The following is a 15,318-nucleotide window of genomic DNA, read 5'->3' on the forward strand; positions in this document are numbered from 1 at the left end:
AGATTTCCTCAGGCAATGACTGTGGTTCTGGGCTCTGCAGGAGATACGACCAGCTCCAGAAACAAGGCCGAGGTACTGCGTCTCAAGAAGAAACTGACCTTGGGCACCACCTGGGCCACTGCAGGAAGAGAAGGTGAGAACCATCAATTCCCTTCAGGGCAACAGGCCTCTCTCTCCTTGGTCATCCTGGATTTGCATCATGACAGAAAATGTTCCCAGCCAAACAGGCAAAAAATAATTCCAATTAGCAAAGATCTCTAGGGTTGAGTGAATTCCTAGCATATTTTATTTCTGAAATGCCTGCATTGGTAGGATTTGGCCTTGAATAGGTGATTCTTCTCAGAGGCAGGAACGTGGCCAGGTAGGACCTCCAAGGGCTTAGTGGTGACGTGAAGGATTCTTGGGAACGCTGGGCTGGCAGGGAACCCACTCTGCCATCACTCACAGCCCGAAGGAGGAAGCGTACAGATGCCACCTGGATATAGGGATGGACTGGCTCTGTGTGATCACAGGGGCTGAGCATCGGACAATGGTCTTCTGAAACTAAGGAAATGGACACAAATTCTTCTGAGAAACCCTACTCTTCCCAGACCTGCCTTCCAGGTTTGGGAAACTGAAAGCCTCGGTCCTGAGCCTAGTCGGCAGCTGCTGTGTGTGGGGGGGTGTGGGGCGTGAGGGGGCAAGTGGGGGTGCCGGGAAGGTGGAGGTGGTTGGCCTTCTTCACCGGGTGCGGCTCTCACGCGGAGGCTGGCTACGGTGTCCCGCCCAAAGGGACGTTACCACCGCAGGAAGGCATCAAGACTACAAACATAAAGAACCACGGACACGGATTTCATCCAAATTCTATGAGGAGTGAACAACAACAAGAACAACAAAACAAAACAAAACAAAAAACAAGAGAAGAAAGGAAAAGAAAGAAAAGAAAGAACAAAATAGCCCTTCGTGGTAAAGGGCATGCTGGGAAGGCGAGAGCCAGAGCCGCCTCCCCAGAGCATGCTGGGAGGACGGGCCCGGAGCCGCGCTCTAGAGCATGCTGGGAGACAGACGCCAGAGCCGCCTCCCCAGAGCATGCTGGGAGGACGGGCCCGGAGCCGCGCTCTAGAGCATGCTGGGAGGACGGGCCCGGAGCCGCGCTCTAGAGCATGCTGGGAGGCAGACGCCAGCACGTCTCCGGCGACTGCACTTCCCCCCGCTCCCACCCCATTCCCTCACCCACCCCCAACCCGGAGACGAGAGGAGAGTCTGTCCGAAGATGACTGCTGAGGAGGGTGTGCGGTGGTTCTCTGCAGGTCCCCCACACTCTGGACGGTTGAGCCAGCAAGTGCGGGGAACAGTCAAGAGGAGGAGATGGAGAAACAGAGGCAGGAGAAGAACGGGGGGACTGACAGAGGTGGAGCGGCCGGTGTGTTGCCGGAGGACGAGGGGAGAGCGGAGCGGAGCGCGGGGGCTGCTAGCCCGAGGTGTTGATGTACAGCTGGCTCTTGAGAATGTAGTCGATGACCGGCTGGGACAGGTAGTCCACCACGTGGCCGTCCCCATGCTGCAGGGCCAGCCTGGGCGAGAAGACACAGGAGTCAGAGGACGCCTTCCCTGACCAAGGCGGAAGGACGCGCCCGCCTGCCCACTCTCCCAGGGAAGGGGTTTGCCCGACACCCCAGTCTCTGCCTTTGCTTAGGCTCCATGAATGGCTTCCCTCTTGGGACAAAGCTCGCCTGCCCCAGAATTCCTCCCCGCCCTGAGGACTCCCTACCACCCTGGCTCTGCCATTTCCCAGCAGAGGGACCTTAGGCAAGGTACTTAAGCCCATCTGTTCTTCAGTTTTTTCCTCTCTAAAAATGAGGCAAATATTTGGGCCCACCTCCTTCAGTTATTAAAAGGATTTAAAAAATAAAAATAAAAGGCTTAAAGGAGTCATGCAAAGCCTTTAGAACAGCCCAAGCACACAGCAGGTATTTGAATGTGTTGACTGTTATCTTATTCCTTCGTGTTTCTCCGCATCATGGTCTCACGACAAGGAATCTCCTGATGGACCACTTTTCCCTCCTGGGAGCCCTGACAGAGGTGATCTCCTCTGAGGGAGGGAGGAAGAAGGAAGGCACTGCCGGGTACGAAAGGTTCCAGTGAGGCACTTGGATTCTTCACAGTTGCGTGCGCCAGCCTTGGCCTGGCTGCTTCCCATTCTCTGCTCATATGATGGTCTTGGGAATGTCAGGCCCCAAGGAGCTATTTGTAAAAAACTGCCCATACTCCTCCAGAAATACAGATTCTGGAAGGCAGTGAGCCCTGCCCTGTGAGACCCCCTCAGAGGCTGGCTCATGGCCTCTTTGGTCTGTCTTGATCTTCCAAGCAAGCCAGGTCCCTACGTGCCTCCCTGCATGGTTCACAGGGAGACTTCTGGAGAAAGTGGCCTGTATTCTTGGTTTCCAAGTGCCAATCCCAACTTGATCAGAATCCCCCAGAGGGGCACCTGGGTGGCTCAGTGGGTTAAAGCCTCTGCCTTTGGCTCAGGTCCTGGGATCGAGCCCCACATTGGGCTCTCTGCTCAGCGGGGAGCCTGCTTCCCCCTCTCTCTCTGCCTGCCTCTCTGCCTACCTGTGATCTCTGTCTGTCAAATAAATAAATAAATCTTAAAAAAAAAAAAAAAAGACTCCCCCAGAAAGCCGACCCCTTGGCTCATCCACCACAGATTCTGATTCAGTGGGACTGAAGAGGACACAGGAATTTGTGTGTTTGTGTAAGTTTGTGGGGTAATTGTATCACGCAGCCATGTTTGGAAACAAATCCGTCCCCTCTCCCCCCGGTGGCCCTTGTCAGTTGGGCTCCGGCTTTCGCCTCACAGTTTGATGCTCCTCTTTGAGTTGTCTACGGAATCACCTTCCAGGGAGGAAGTCCAGCAGACCTTTAAAAATGCTGGGTCCACCTCATTTCTTGGAAATCCGTGACAGAGACGACAAGGCTCTCCATCTTCGCACCCTCTCTCGCCTTGGTTCTCGGGCCAGCGCCGCTGCTGGTCTGAAGGCTCCTGAGCCTTCTAAATGCTTCTCAGGGACTGCTTCTCCCTGGGAGGTCAGCCATACTCTTAATGTAGTTTACACTTCCGTGCTCAAGGCTTTCCATCCATTTCCACTCCCAGACCTCCATGTTCACAGATCTCCCCATTCCCCCGGACGTCTCCACTTGGAGTTGGTGGCGGAGCTGTTACCTGGCCCTCAGCATCCATTCTCTGTGCTTCTGTTCAGTAATAGAACCTCCCGAGTGTAAGCTGGGCACATCAAGTCCGTTTGCTGGCCTCCCTTGAAGCAAGGTGTGGCCACGCGACTGGGGCTGAGCCCGGGGGCACAGGGGGAACTGATGTGTGCAACCCCGAGCCACCTTTTTAAGGACAAAGCTCCTGCCCTTTCTAGCGGCCCCAGCAGCAGCTGTGGACCCACAGATAGAAGCTTCACATGGAAGAGGTCAGAGATTCAATCTCTTCTGACTTCAGTAAGAGGGAAATAAACACATCTTTTATTGAAACCATGACTATTTGGGCTCTTTTTTGTTAGGACAGCTTAGCCTATATGCTCATTAATACACTATTTCATAAACACCTCGAACTGAAGAGTCTCAAACTGAAAACATCCTCTTCCTCCCACGAACCAGCTAAAACCAGCTAACAACCCCCCCCACCCTTAAAAGAAAATGACTGAGGGGTGTCTGGGTGGCTCAGCTGAATGTCGGACTCTTGATTTTGGCTCAGAGCCCAATCTCAGGGTTGTGAGATCAAGCCCCATGTCAGGCTCTGTGCGGGTGTGGAGCCTGCTTCAGATTCTCTCTCTCCTGGGTGCCTGGTGGGCTCAGTTAAGCATCTGCCTTCGACTCAAGTCATGAGCCCAGGTGCTGGGGTAGAGTCCCACATTGGGCTCCTTGCTCAGCAGGGAGCCTGCTTCTCCCTCTGCCTGCTGCTCCCCCTGCTTGGGCTCTCTCTCTGACAAACAAATAAATAAAACCTAGGAAGGGGGAAAAAAGATTCTCTCTCTCTCTCTTCCTCTAACCACCACCCCACTCTTAAAAAAAAAAAAAGTAAATGATTGGGGACAAATACGCGAGGTCCCCAAAGAAGGCTGAATAACAGGCAGCAGGGTCAGCAGACATAAGGGTCCGCTTGAACCGAGGAAAGTTGTATTAACGCTTGTCGGCCCATTTGACCAAGGCCTCTCTGGCTGGGCATCAAACGTACCTGCTCTTGGTTGAGCTGACGACAGACATGGGATGGTTGATGTCATCCTTCACCACCATAATGTTGTTCTGGGGACAGAGCAGAGGAAGCAGGTTGCCCACCCCTCCCCCTTAAAGTCCTCAGGTGCCCTTCCTCCTCCTGCCCCCCTCCCCCTCCCCCGCAGCAGGCCCCTCGGGGAAGGAACAGGCCACAGAGCTAGGAGATGGAGAACTCACTTTGTATTTGCGGAGTATTGAGGAGTGATTCATGATTCGGTCTGTGTCCGCTGCGTCCCGGGGCACCACCACGATCCCGAAGTCCCCGACGATCACCTCCATCTGCGAACACAGAGAGCAACCTTGGGTGAGACCACGCCTCCAGCTCCTTAGTAGGTGGACTGGTCTGCCCTGTGGAAGGCCATGCTCTGGTCCTAAGCTTGCCTTCTCAGCCCTACCAGTCAGCTCTTTCGGGTAACAACCTGTCACCGTGTCACTGGAACGAGTGGGGACTTCGCCTGCCACCACAGAAGACGGTTCACAAATACCTCTGGACGGAAGAACAAAAGTGCTCCCGCGTGATCTCTCTGGGAGAGATCGCCAATTCCTGAGGCTCTGGCTGGGTCCACTGTGCCGAAGGAGAACAGGAATGACACACGGTCCTCACGTGGCGGACCCTCTCCCAGGCGACATGGGTCCGGCTACCCAGCAGGTGTACCCCAGTGCCCAGCCGGACGCCTAAGGAGGGCTGGATGCTCCCCGCCTAAGCCACGTCAGAGCTGCTGGGGACTCAAGTGTGACAAAGAGCACGGAAGGGCCTGGAACACCTGTGTGCCCACAGGCAGTGACTGGAAGAGGACTATGGGGTCACTTCTGAGATCAGCCTCTGCACCATGCTTGCTGCGCTAATGAGAAATGAAAACTTTCCATAAAGAAAAAAAAATTTTTTTTCTGGTTATACACAGAGTACAAGCTTGGGAAATTCAGGGGGAAAAAGAATCAATCACGATCATACAATCCAGATAAACTACTCTTAACGTGGTGCCTTCTGTCCACGGCTTCCCTTCCTTGTATATAACTACAAGTTTTCTCTGTATTTTTTATTTAGCATTTTTTATTAGCACTTATTTAGCATTTTTGTCATTGTCTGATTATTTCATTGTACTGTGATATACATGATATATTAAACCAATCTTACAGAATGTGTACAGTTACTTCTGATTTTTTGCAAGTATACATAACACTTTGTTGAAGATCTTTATGTATAAATCTTTTGCCACATCTTGGACTATTTCCTTAGGATAAGAAGTAAAATAATTAGATGAAATGATATACACTGAATGGATTTCAAAGTCTTAAGGCTTATTACCAAGTTGCTTTCTGGAAACTAGTGCCAATTTTTATTTTCAAAAAGCCTGAAAGTTATGGCATTTAATAGACTTGGATCTCGCCCAGGCATATTGCTGTTTAGATCTTGCCAATTAAGGATCCCAGATGGGGAGAGAAGGGAGGGGGAGACAGGTTACTTCTAAGCGGGAAGCTCATTGTGCAAGACCTGCTCCAGTGGCAAGGGACCCAGGTCTCTCCTCTATAATAAATGCCACAAAAACAGACATTAGGGAGCACTGGGGCCCCTTCATTTGTATCAGACAATTTCAATACGAACAGAATCCCACTTCTCAGTCTCATTCATTGATTGTGTTCACATACGTCTGTGTGTGCTCAGGCACGTGTACACATGCCCATGGGTGTTTCCAGCCACCTTTCCCCTACTTCTGCCACTGCTTACAAGCGGGGCTAGAGCGGCAGCGGGAGCGCTGACGTTGCCAACACAGAAAGCTGGTGGAAGGTGCCCTAGGAGGGAAGCTGCGGAGAGAAGTTAGAAGCTATGTAGAGAGTATCAGAGTCCCCACCGGATCGTGTCACTTATTAGGGACACAGCATTATAGGGCAAGCTGCAGCTGTCGGCCGTGCTCGGCTGGGGCAAACTGGCGCCAAGCATTTGTCCTGGAAACCAGGAATGTCAGGGAGAGGCAGGGCCAGGCGCTGGAGGTAGACCCAGCTCCTCCCTCCACAGCTTGAGAGTATTGCGCTGGGACCCACGGCTCAGAAGGTCACCAAGGCACTGGTTCCCAAACCTGGCGGAGCATTAGAATCCCCTGAGGAGCTTTCAACACTCTCGAAGCCCAGCCCACACCCAAGAACAGTGACATGAGAATCTCTGAGAGTGGGACCCAAGCAGCAATAGTTTTGTTTTTTGTTTTTTCACTTCCCAGGAGATTCCAGTATGCAACCAGCTTGAGGACCCGGGGTCTAAGTGCTGCTTAAAACTCCAGGGGAAGTGGTGGGGTGCAGAAACAGAAATGAAAAGGGAGAGGAGAGGGGGCAGTGAGGGGGGAGGGAGAAGGAGACGAGGGGAGGGAATCCAAGCTGGTAGACGCGAACATTCCTCAGCTGCCTGTCTCGCCAGAAGACTCAAGATGCCTGGTGCACATGGCCTCATGCAGGGTCTGCCTTTGGTTTGATTCCGAGAACTGGGCAGATGTTCCGCAAGCGATGAATGAAATACAGGGGCTAGTTAAAGGGAACCTTCTCGTTGAAAGCATGCAAACAATGGTTCAGACTGGAGTCTGGCCTCCCCGGGGAAGTCACCCTATGGGTGACACGAGTGCAGCTGGTGCTTCCCACGCAGGAACGAATGATCTGATTGTTCAATCAATAACAGTTCCAGGGGGTTCAGTGGGTGGCAAGCAGAGGGAGACCTTGTTGCCTACCTAAGGTGTTTTCTTTTTCCAGCAACAGGTGACAGACTTGCCCCCTGGGAATCGCAGATGGAGCGAGGGGGACAGGGTCTATAGGACAAGACATAGAGCTTAACCGCATCCGAGCTGCACGTCTGCGGGAGTTTGGGTTGGGGACAGCAGATCTTTTCTGCTCCTTTGCCTAGATCCTAGGACACCGGGCTTGATTTCCATGCTAGAAGGTATTTGGGTTGTGTGTGTGTGTGTCTTGGGGTGGGGAGAGATGCCATGTGCTAGATTGGTAAGGCGTGCCCTTGGTCCTACAGGTATCCGTCTCACGCAGGGACTTAGCTGTCCTTCCCACTCCCCCCGAAACCCCATCTCCTGCCTTCTCCTGGCCCCCAGGGACCAGTGTCTCCTGGTTTCCTCCTATCTCAGCACGTGCAATTTTTGCTGTCCTTGTGCTGCTTCTTTCTCATGTCCCTAACCTTGTGCTATTGGAGTCCCCCCCGACCCCCCACCCTCAGTCCTTGGACCCCTGGGGTGAGCAGATTCCACGCTGAGCAGAGCCAGACTCAGGGCTCGATCTTACGTCCTTGAGATCATGGCCTGAGCTGAAACCGAGAGTCAGAACCTTAACCGAACGAGCCATCCAGGCGCCCCTCTGTGACACCTTAAGCCACCGACCTGCAGCAACAGAAGATGAATTCATGCCCATCACCTCTCACTTAGATGGCCCTGGTCTCCTTGTTTTTCTCTTGCCCTTTTCAGTCTATTCCCAACAGCCAGACTGATAATATTAAAATAGATTGTGCTACTCCTGGTTCAAAAGTCTTCACTTAAATGTCACCTTCTCAGTGAGACCAGGCTGTTTCAAGTTGAGGGCCCGGCATGCAGACGCACTCGAGACTCGCACCTGCACAGCCCCTGCCCCTTCCTGGGTTTTGCACTCCTCCTTAGCGTTCATGTCTGTCCAATACCATACATATTTTCTTTGTCCAGCCTGACTTTTGTCTCTTTCTCTCTCTACTATAAAGGTAACCTCCATGAAGGCAGGGAGCTTTGTGTGTTTTGTTCACCGCTCTGTCCCCAGGGGACAAGGACCTGGTGGCTCTTATGTGCTTAATCGGTGCTGTTAACAAAGGAGATTTCTTCCGAGTCTCGTCTGGCAGCTGTTGTCGAGGCATTAGCTGACACACTCTCCCTGTCTCAGGACCTGGCAACAGGCCCACAGGACCTCATGGAAGCTCTGGGAGACCCAAAGACGTTACTCAAAAGATAGACTCTCAGGTCCCATGACGAGTAAGGGGGAAGCTTCCTCTGGCAGGTTCCCAGATTTGATCTGATTGGTGAGTGGAAGCATCTGGGGCAGCTCTAAAACCAGCAACAAAGGAGAGCCCCCAGACCTCCCCCCGAGGGATTTTGATCCGACATGTCTAGGATGGGCTGGAGCCTCTCTCTTTACAAAGCTCCCTAATCCTTCTGCTGGGCACCAGCCTCTGGGGAATTGTTGCTTTCAATCATGGGCAGTTGCCTAAGCTGCTAATTCTCTGGCTTGGTTTGGGATGAGGTCAAAATGAGATACTCGTAAGACAAGCCCCTTGGAGGATTCCAGCAAAAACAAGAACAAGGATGTCACCCTGTGCCCTGGGGAGTGGGGGTAGGGCATTGGGGTGGACATGTGACCCCAGGGAGTAGGGCGTTGGGGTGGACATGTGACCCCAGGAAACAAGAGGGTTACTCAGGCTCTCCCTGCCCATAGAGACTGCAGGAGTGTGCGCCCAGGCCCCTGGGACGGAGCTGTTATTCTGGTATGAGGGGTCCTCCTCTCCCGCGTGTTCATGAAGAGTTCTCCGCAGGTCCTGCCTCAGGGCTGGGGAGGGGGGTGAGTAGCCAAGGTAGCAGAGCTGTTCCGCTTGGCAAGTCCTTTTCCTGATGCTGACCAATATGAACCATACTGCTCTGCCACAATTAGCGCAATCAGAGTAGAGTTCCCCAACCCCTGCCCCCGCCACCGCCACCGCCCAGCAAACACTGGTCCTCTCGCTTGGGCTCTGGCCGGTCATGCCTGGGGTGGGGGTCTGTGACATTCATCCTGTTTCAGCTTCCTGCTCACAAGCACCATGTTTTGATCTTATCTTTTCATCCTCTGGTCAAAAGCTCCCCGCGGGAGGCAGGGGTGGGGATGGGAAGAGGAAGAGGGAGGGGGTGGACTCTGCTTCCCCAAATGTGGGGAATCTGAAGGAAGGATATGAGACATGTTGAGGGAGGAAGCAACTTGGCCTTGAGAACGAGAGAACACTGATGAGGACCCAAGCGGCAGATCGGGAAGGAACGGGAAGTTACCACCATCTTTCCAGGAGGCTGAATTTCAAGAACTGCACTGTGGGAATTGCGGGATGCTCTGGGCTGGGGATGCCCTGTGCTCTTAGCCAGGTACTTTCCTGGGCACCAGGGACAGAGGGTTGAGCAAGACAGAAGCGCTTCCTGTCTTGGATCAATCACTACCCAGGAGGAGGCATTAAACAAATGATTAATTACTTCAAGTGTGTCTGCTGCTGTGAAGGAGAAGGGCAGGTTACTATTAAGTAGCTGATACCTTGTCGTGGCTAATCCCTTACAAGTAACTGGTGAAAGTCTGGGCCACATTTCATGGTGTACTTAAACTCTCTGATGGGCTAAGCTCCTCCAACCAAGGAGGAGATACTCTTTCATCCCACAAACTCTCATGTCGTGTGTATGGCAAATGGGGCACTGTCCTGGTGCTGCCAGATAAGACGGGCAAACCTAGTGTACTCGTAGCGCTTACCTGCCAGGAGGGAGAGACCATAAACCAAAGTGTAAATAAGAATGCATGCGGGGGGCATCTGGCTGGCTCAGTGGGTTAAAGCCTCTGCCTTCAGCTCAGGTCATGATCCCAGGGTCCTGGAATCGAGCCCCACATCGGGCTCTCTCCTTGGCAGGGAGCCTGCTTCCCTTCCTCTCTCTGCCTGCCTCTCTGCCTACTGGTGCTCTCTGTCTGTTGAATAAATAAATAAAATCTTAAAAGGAAAAAAAGAATGCTGTGCTGGAATTAAATACAATATTGAATATAAAACACAATGACCTTCAAGTTGAAACCAAAATGACAAGAAGGGGCCAGACACAGGGATATCTGGGGTAAGAGCACTCCTAGTTAGGGCAGAGCTAGTACGAAGGCCCTGAGGTAGGAAAAACTACTAAAAAACAGAACAGAACAGAACAAAATAGGTAGGACTGAAGCACAGAGAAGGAAGAAAAATAGACAAGGACCAGCTCGAAGATGGGGTTCATTCCAGTTGTGAACGGAAGTCATCAGAGTGTTTTAAACAGAAGGTCTGACTTCCATTGACAGCCGGATCCAATATACACTGATTTACCCAGGTGAGCCTAAGTGGTGAGATCTTCTGTAAGATCATTCTGAAATCAGGATTCAGGATCCTGACCATGTCCCCCGGACCATGCTCTCTTCTCTAGTTGAGGATGTTCGGGAATGGACAAGGGACTATCAGTAAGGAGGGAAAGAAACAGGTATTAAGCCATCTGTTATGTGCCAAGCACAGTACTGGGAGCTTTCCTGATTATTACACTTAACCCTTAGGACAGTGGTCTTCTGAGATAATGGGCCTCGGTCCTCCCTTCACAGATGGGGACATCAAGACTCAGTGAGACAGACTAGCTAGTTAGTGATTTGAACCCACTCTGGTCTGCTTCAAAGGCTCTTTCTGCCATATCAAACCCCTTCGAGATCTGTTTCTTCAGATTCACATTTTAGTGACTTGAAACTTTTTTGGTTTGAAAGTATTTTCTTTTTTCTCCAGGTTTATCGTGGGCTTCCTCTGTTCATTACTCCACATCGCCCCCTGGAGGATATAATTTTGTCTATGTCCAGCTGGGTTGCAAAACGAGCGAGGAAAGGTGTCCAGCCGGAGCCACACAGTGGGTTAGGGGCTTCTGAAATATGCCCCACCCATTTCAGCAAAAAATCCCCCACCCTTGTTCTGGCCTCTGTCCCTCTCTGGAGGGAAAGCAAGGCAAGAGGTTAGTATGACCAGCATTGAGAAAGCGGGAAGGCATTTCCAGAATGGCTCTTGTAATTGCAAATAAATGATCCTTCAAAGGGGTTTCCCAGAGGAAATTACCCCCATTCCCATTTCCAGTTTGGGGGGGGTGTGAGAAGGCAAGAGATTCCAGACTCAGACAAAAGCTTGAAAACCAAACCAACAGTATCTTTCACACGAGAACCAGAATCTTCCATGATAGGAGCTAAGCCTCCTTCCCTAGAGCCTGTAAATTCGACATTGGTTTTATCAGTGTGGGGGCCTAATCCCCTGGGGTGGAAGTGTCCACTGGGCTTCCTGGCTGGGGCTGGACTGTCTGATAAAAACCATCTGAGCCTGAAAGACCAAATGTTTGTCTTTGCTCTATGAGCCCTGGAGCCCTGGGATTTCTTCTGGAGTGGCTAGTGCCCCAGGCTCTTCCTTTGTTTATTTTCTTTGGTGGTTTTCCCATAGCTGGTAGATGTAGGAAGCAGTTAGCCCATGGCTGGTTGGCTGGAAAGATGTAGGGTACAGCCAATTAGAGCCAGCTTGTGGAATGCTGGGTTTCAATAAGTACAAAAAGAAAGAAAAAGAAAACACAATTTCCTTACCCACCCATCTCTGGTGCCTCCAGTTCTGCCTTTAGATTTTCATTCCTTTGGGTTAATTATTGCCCCTTGCTCATTTGAAATGCAAATACCATTTGAAAGCAGCTAATACATTTAATCATTAAACTGGATGACTTTGCCTATTTGCTGAAAAGTCAAAAGGTTCTCAAATAAAGACCAAGATAAACTATCTATTTCCACCAGCCAGAACCATCTCTGCAGAACCTCTTACTCCCACTATTCCATCTTTCAAAGTCTTTTCTGGAACCAAAAAGCCCATCTTTCCATCCACTTACCCCAACCCTGCCCATTACTCAAAGCCCAGCTCAAGAGCTCCCCTCTTGCAACCTGCTATGAAATATATAAATTTCTCATTCTTCTGTCTTTTATGGATGAGATCTGAAGACTGGTGCCACCTCCACTTTCCCAGGAGTGTGCTAGGGGTTCACTGAGCTAATCCACGAACAACATCCAAGTCTTTACTATCTCTCTCCTCCACTAGAAAGCAAAGTGCACACAGTGGGAAGCTTTGTCTATTTTGTTCTCCCTACTCAGTCAGCCCTAGAACAATGTCTGGCACTTGGTAGGTATTCAACGATTATTTTAAAACCAATAGATGAATAAAGGCAACATTTTTGAGCGCTTATTAGTTTCGGGAACTCTTCTAAACCTTCCGCAATTTTATTTTATGCACTATAAAAAACTAATATTAAAAAAAAGATATTTTTAGATTGCAAGTGCCTTAAGGACAAACAACGTGCTTATATTCATCCTGGGCTCGAAAACTCAGAAAGTATTAGCTGAAAGATTGACTGAAGGAAAGAATGCTGGAATCAGAATTAATTTGCAAGACTGCCTTCCATTATAATATGATGGATAAAGCTAGCTGACAGCGTAATAGCCCTAGACCACTGATTTTATCTGTGGGAGGGGAGTGAGTGTAACAGCTTCCGGCTTCAGCAATGTGTGTCCATGGCCGACCCTTTCTCTTCTGGCCTTGACTTCCCACAGAGCCTGCTCCACGCTTGGATACGAGCTTTGGTGCCGGCGCCAGGATGACGCACAGCAAAGATCAGGTCCCCTAGGGGAGACGAACTCTAATAAAAACCCAGAGATGGTAAGGGCTGGCCCCTCGCCCCCAACCCCAGTTGCTGATCTCCAAAGCTAGCCCAGGAGCCTGGGTCTTGACTGCTCTCAGGAATCAAGAATGAAAAAACCAACTGCTTGGCCACACAAGCAGCTCTTTTGTATCCCCTGGAGAGAATCTTGATGAATATGTATGGAATTTTCTCCCCCTGGAATGTAAGGGGAAGGGTGTGTCATTGGTCAGAGGAGGTCAGAATTCATTGTGGGCTAATGGATCTTTGTGCCTAATAGGAAATGCCCAAGGGATGAGTTAGGAGGTGGGGTTGTTCCTTTGGCTGTGGTGTGAGACTTCCGGATGGAGAGCACTGATTCAGGAGTCCTGACTGCAAGACCTAGATGGACTCTGGGGAATTTGTGACCCGTTGGAGAAAGCCCACTGGGGGACAGACCAACTCAGCTGCTTCCTGGCCCACTTTGAGCTTTGTCTACAAAAGGGTGGAGAGACTCTTGTTTCTCTCCATACCTGTCTGAACTAGTGCGGCTTTTCTCCTTCCGTCAGAATCCTCCAGATTCTGAAGAACATGGGAGGCTGGGGTGCGGGTCCAGGGCATGTGGCCTTCCCAAGGAGCTTTGCTCTTCTCCCTACCTCCTGTCCCCAGTCGCAGGCAGATGCGGGGGTTTGGGCTCATGGTCACTAAACAGAGGACTGTGGCCAGCAATTATCCCGTGGGCCATCAGGTAATGAAGAAATCTGGGATAGAAATAGGTCTCGTATACCTCACCCCTGGTAATCTCATGGGCAAGAACTGAAAACCCTAAAATGGAACCTTGCCAGGCAAACTCCAGATGGTAGAATTTTCTGGTAGGATAAGCAGGACTCACCCTGTACCTAGTCTTTAAAGTCCAACCTTCCTTTTCCAGACCCCGAGAGATCCACCCATCCCCCAACAAGCACGGTGGAATCTCTGCCGAGTCACTAACTAGTCGTGCGCTCGCTACATCCCCCTCTGCTCAGCCCAAACCTATTTCTAGCAGAGAACCGGACCCTTCACCAGACCCTGCTCTCTAATTTTCAGGGCAGAAAATGATGCAGTCAGTGGCTTTAAACTCACTGAAGAGATTTCACTAGATGTTTACAATGAGAGAAAATAGGAAAGACACCTTTCGAAAAGAAAGAAGAGGTTCCATGTTCTCTGCCTCCCTCCCCCCACCTTATCCCCCCTCCACACACACACAACTTCCACACTAGGAGGAAGCTAGAGATCGGTGAAAACCACGCCTCTCCTTCCACCCCAGCAGCACCCTAGGGGTTAAAACCTCAGAAGAAGACGAGTCCTGGTGATCATGGGTGGGTGGGGCCCAGCGCTGGGCTTCCAGACTTGGCCAGGGGCCCAGCAACACCCCACCACCTCCAAGTGACCACGAATGTCCAGACAGAGACGGCGTCCGTGGGGACCCCAGTGAACTGATGTTCACGTTCAGGGCCCACAGAAGCCTTCCAGGTTCTGCTAGTCGGTAATACGATAATTGAGACTCACTTCCCGTCAGCCCTGTGGAATAGATTTGGACTTGAATTTTAATTTGATTTAAATAAATCGAAGGTGATATTTCTAGCACACCTCTTCTGTGGGTTGAGATTCACACTCGTTATGTAAGGAAAGAGATCCTTGATCCCCCCCCCCCACCTCAGGGGCCATGATTCTAAGGACCCACAGATTCGCTGTGGGTTAAATCAGGGGCCAGAGCAACTGACTGAGTGGGGATGGGGCAGCAGAGCCCTACCTACACTTCGGAGAGCCTTTTGGAGTGAGCTTTGAGCCTCTGCTCTACCCAAACCCCTGCTGCCTGTGCTGGGAACTGGAATTCTTACCCCCGACAGGAAAGTCCGACCCCCTTGGCGTGCTCCCTGAGGAGCCAGGCGGGGCGGTCTGGGTCTTCAGAGTAACCAACCAAGGGGGAGCACTCATGAGGTCTTGCTCTCCCTTCACTGTCAGTCCCAGTAAATCAACAGCTATTGGTTGCTCTAATTTTTTGTCTTAACCTGTGCTGTTGTTTCAACACCAGAGCCCAACAGGAAGAGGAGAGACCTGGGGCTCCTCTTCTTGGTCTTCAAAGGTCAGATCTGACAACAGCAAGAGCGGCCATTTTGGCGAGAAGTCGGAGGACCTGAGGTCGGCAATCTAACCGGGAGGAACAGAGAGGGACTGGCCGTGCTTCCAGGGCCCCAAATGCTCTAAGTTTCAGGCTCCAGAGAGCCTGGGTGGGCCCCTAAGAGGGGGCCCTAGGGATTCCCTGCTCCTGTGAGTGGCCCTCCAGGCTGCTGCCCCAGGGGCTGACTTCATCCTTCCTGGACTGTCTGGGCCTGTGAGTGGGATGTGTCCCCTCCCCGCCCCCAGCGGCCCCCATCCCCGATTTGCCTAGATTCTTGAAAGAGCTCTGCCGAGATCTGGAACACAACTTTGGCCGTCTTACTGTTTACATTCACAGCACTGTGTGAAGGAGAGAGGAAAGTAAAGGTTAATTAAGCCAATTCATCCAGAACTGAAAGGAGGTTTAGAATTTCACCTGCAAGAAAAGGTCCAGGGGTAGAGGTCAAAGGCCTACACAGTATAATTCACCTCTGGGGAACTC

At 51.3% G+C, this 15,318-nt stretch overlaps 1 protein-coding gene across 2 annotated transcripts in view; it reads right to left on the reverse strand.

The window, feature by feature from the left end:
• Positions 1-263: 263 nt before the first annotated feature.
• Positions 264-15,318, reverse strand: part of NMNAT2 (nicotinamide nucleotide adenylyltransferase 2) — a 150,180-nt gene continuing 135,125 nt past the window's right edge. For both annotated transcript variants that reach the window (XM_059145199.1, XM_059145200.1), the window contains exons 9-12: positions 4,435-4,536; positions 4,220-4,287; positions 1,217-1,553; positions 264-801 (exon numbers count right to left, since the gene is read on the reverse strand). In XM_059145199.1, the coding sequence (XP_059001182.1) occupies positions 1,451-1,553; positions 4,220-4,287; positions 4,435-4,536 (273 nt within the window). In that variant the 3' untranslated portion in view covers positions 264-801; positions 1,217-1,450. The remainder of the gene's footprint in view (positions 802-1,216; positions 1,554-4,219; positions 4,288-4,434; positions 4,537-15,318) is intronic.

Source organism: Mustela lutreola, chromosome 14, assembly GCF_030435805.1.
Source record: "Mustela lutreola isolate mMusLut2 chromosome 14, mMusLut2.pri, whole genome shotgun sequence".
Lineage (NCBI taxonomy): Eukaryota > Metazoa > Chordata > Mammalia > Carnivora > Mustelidae > Mustela > Mustela lutreola.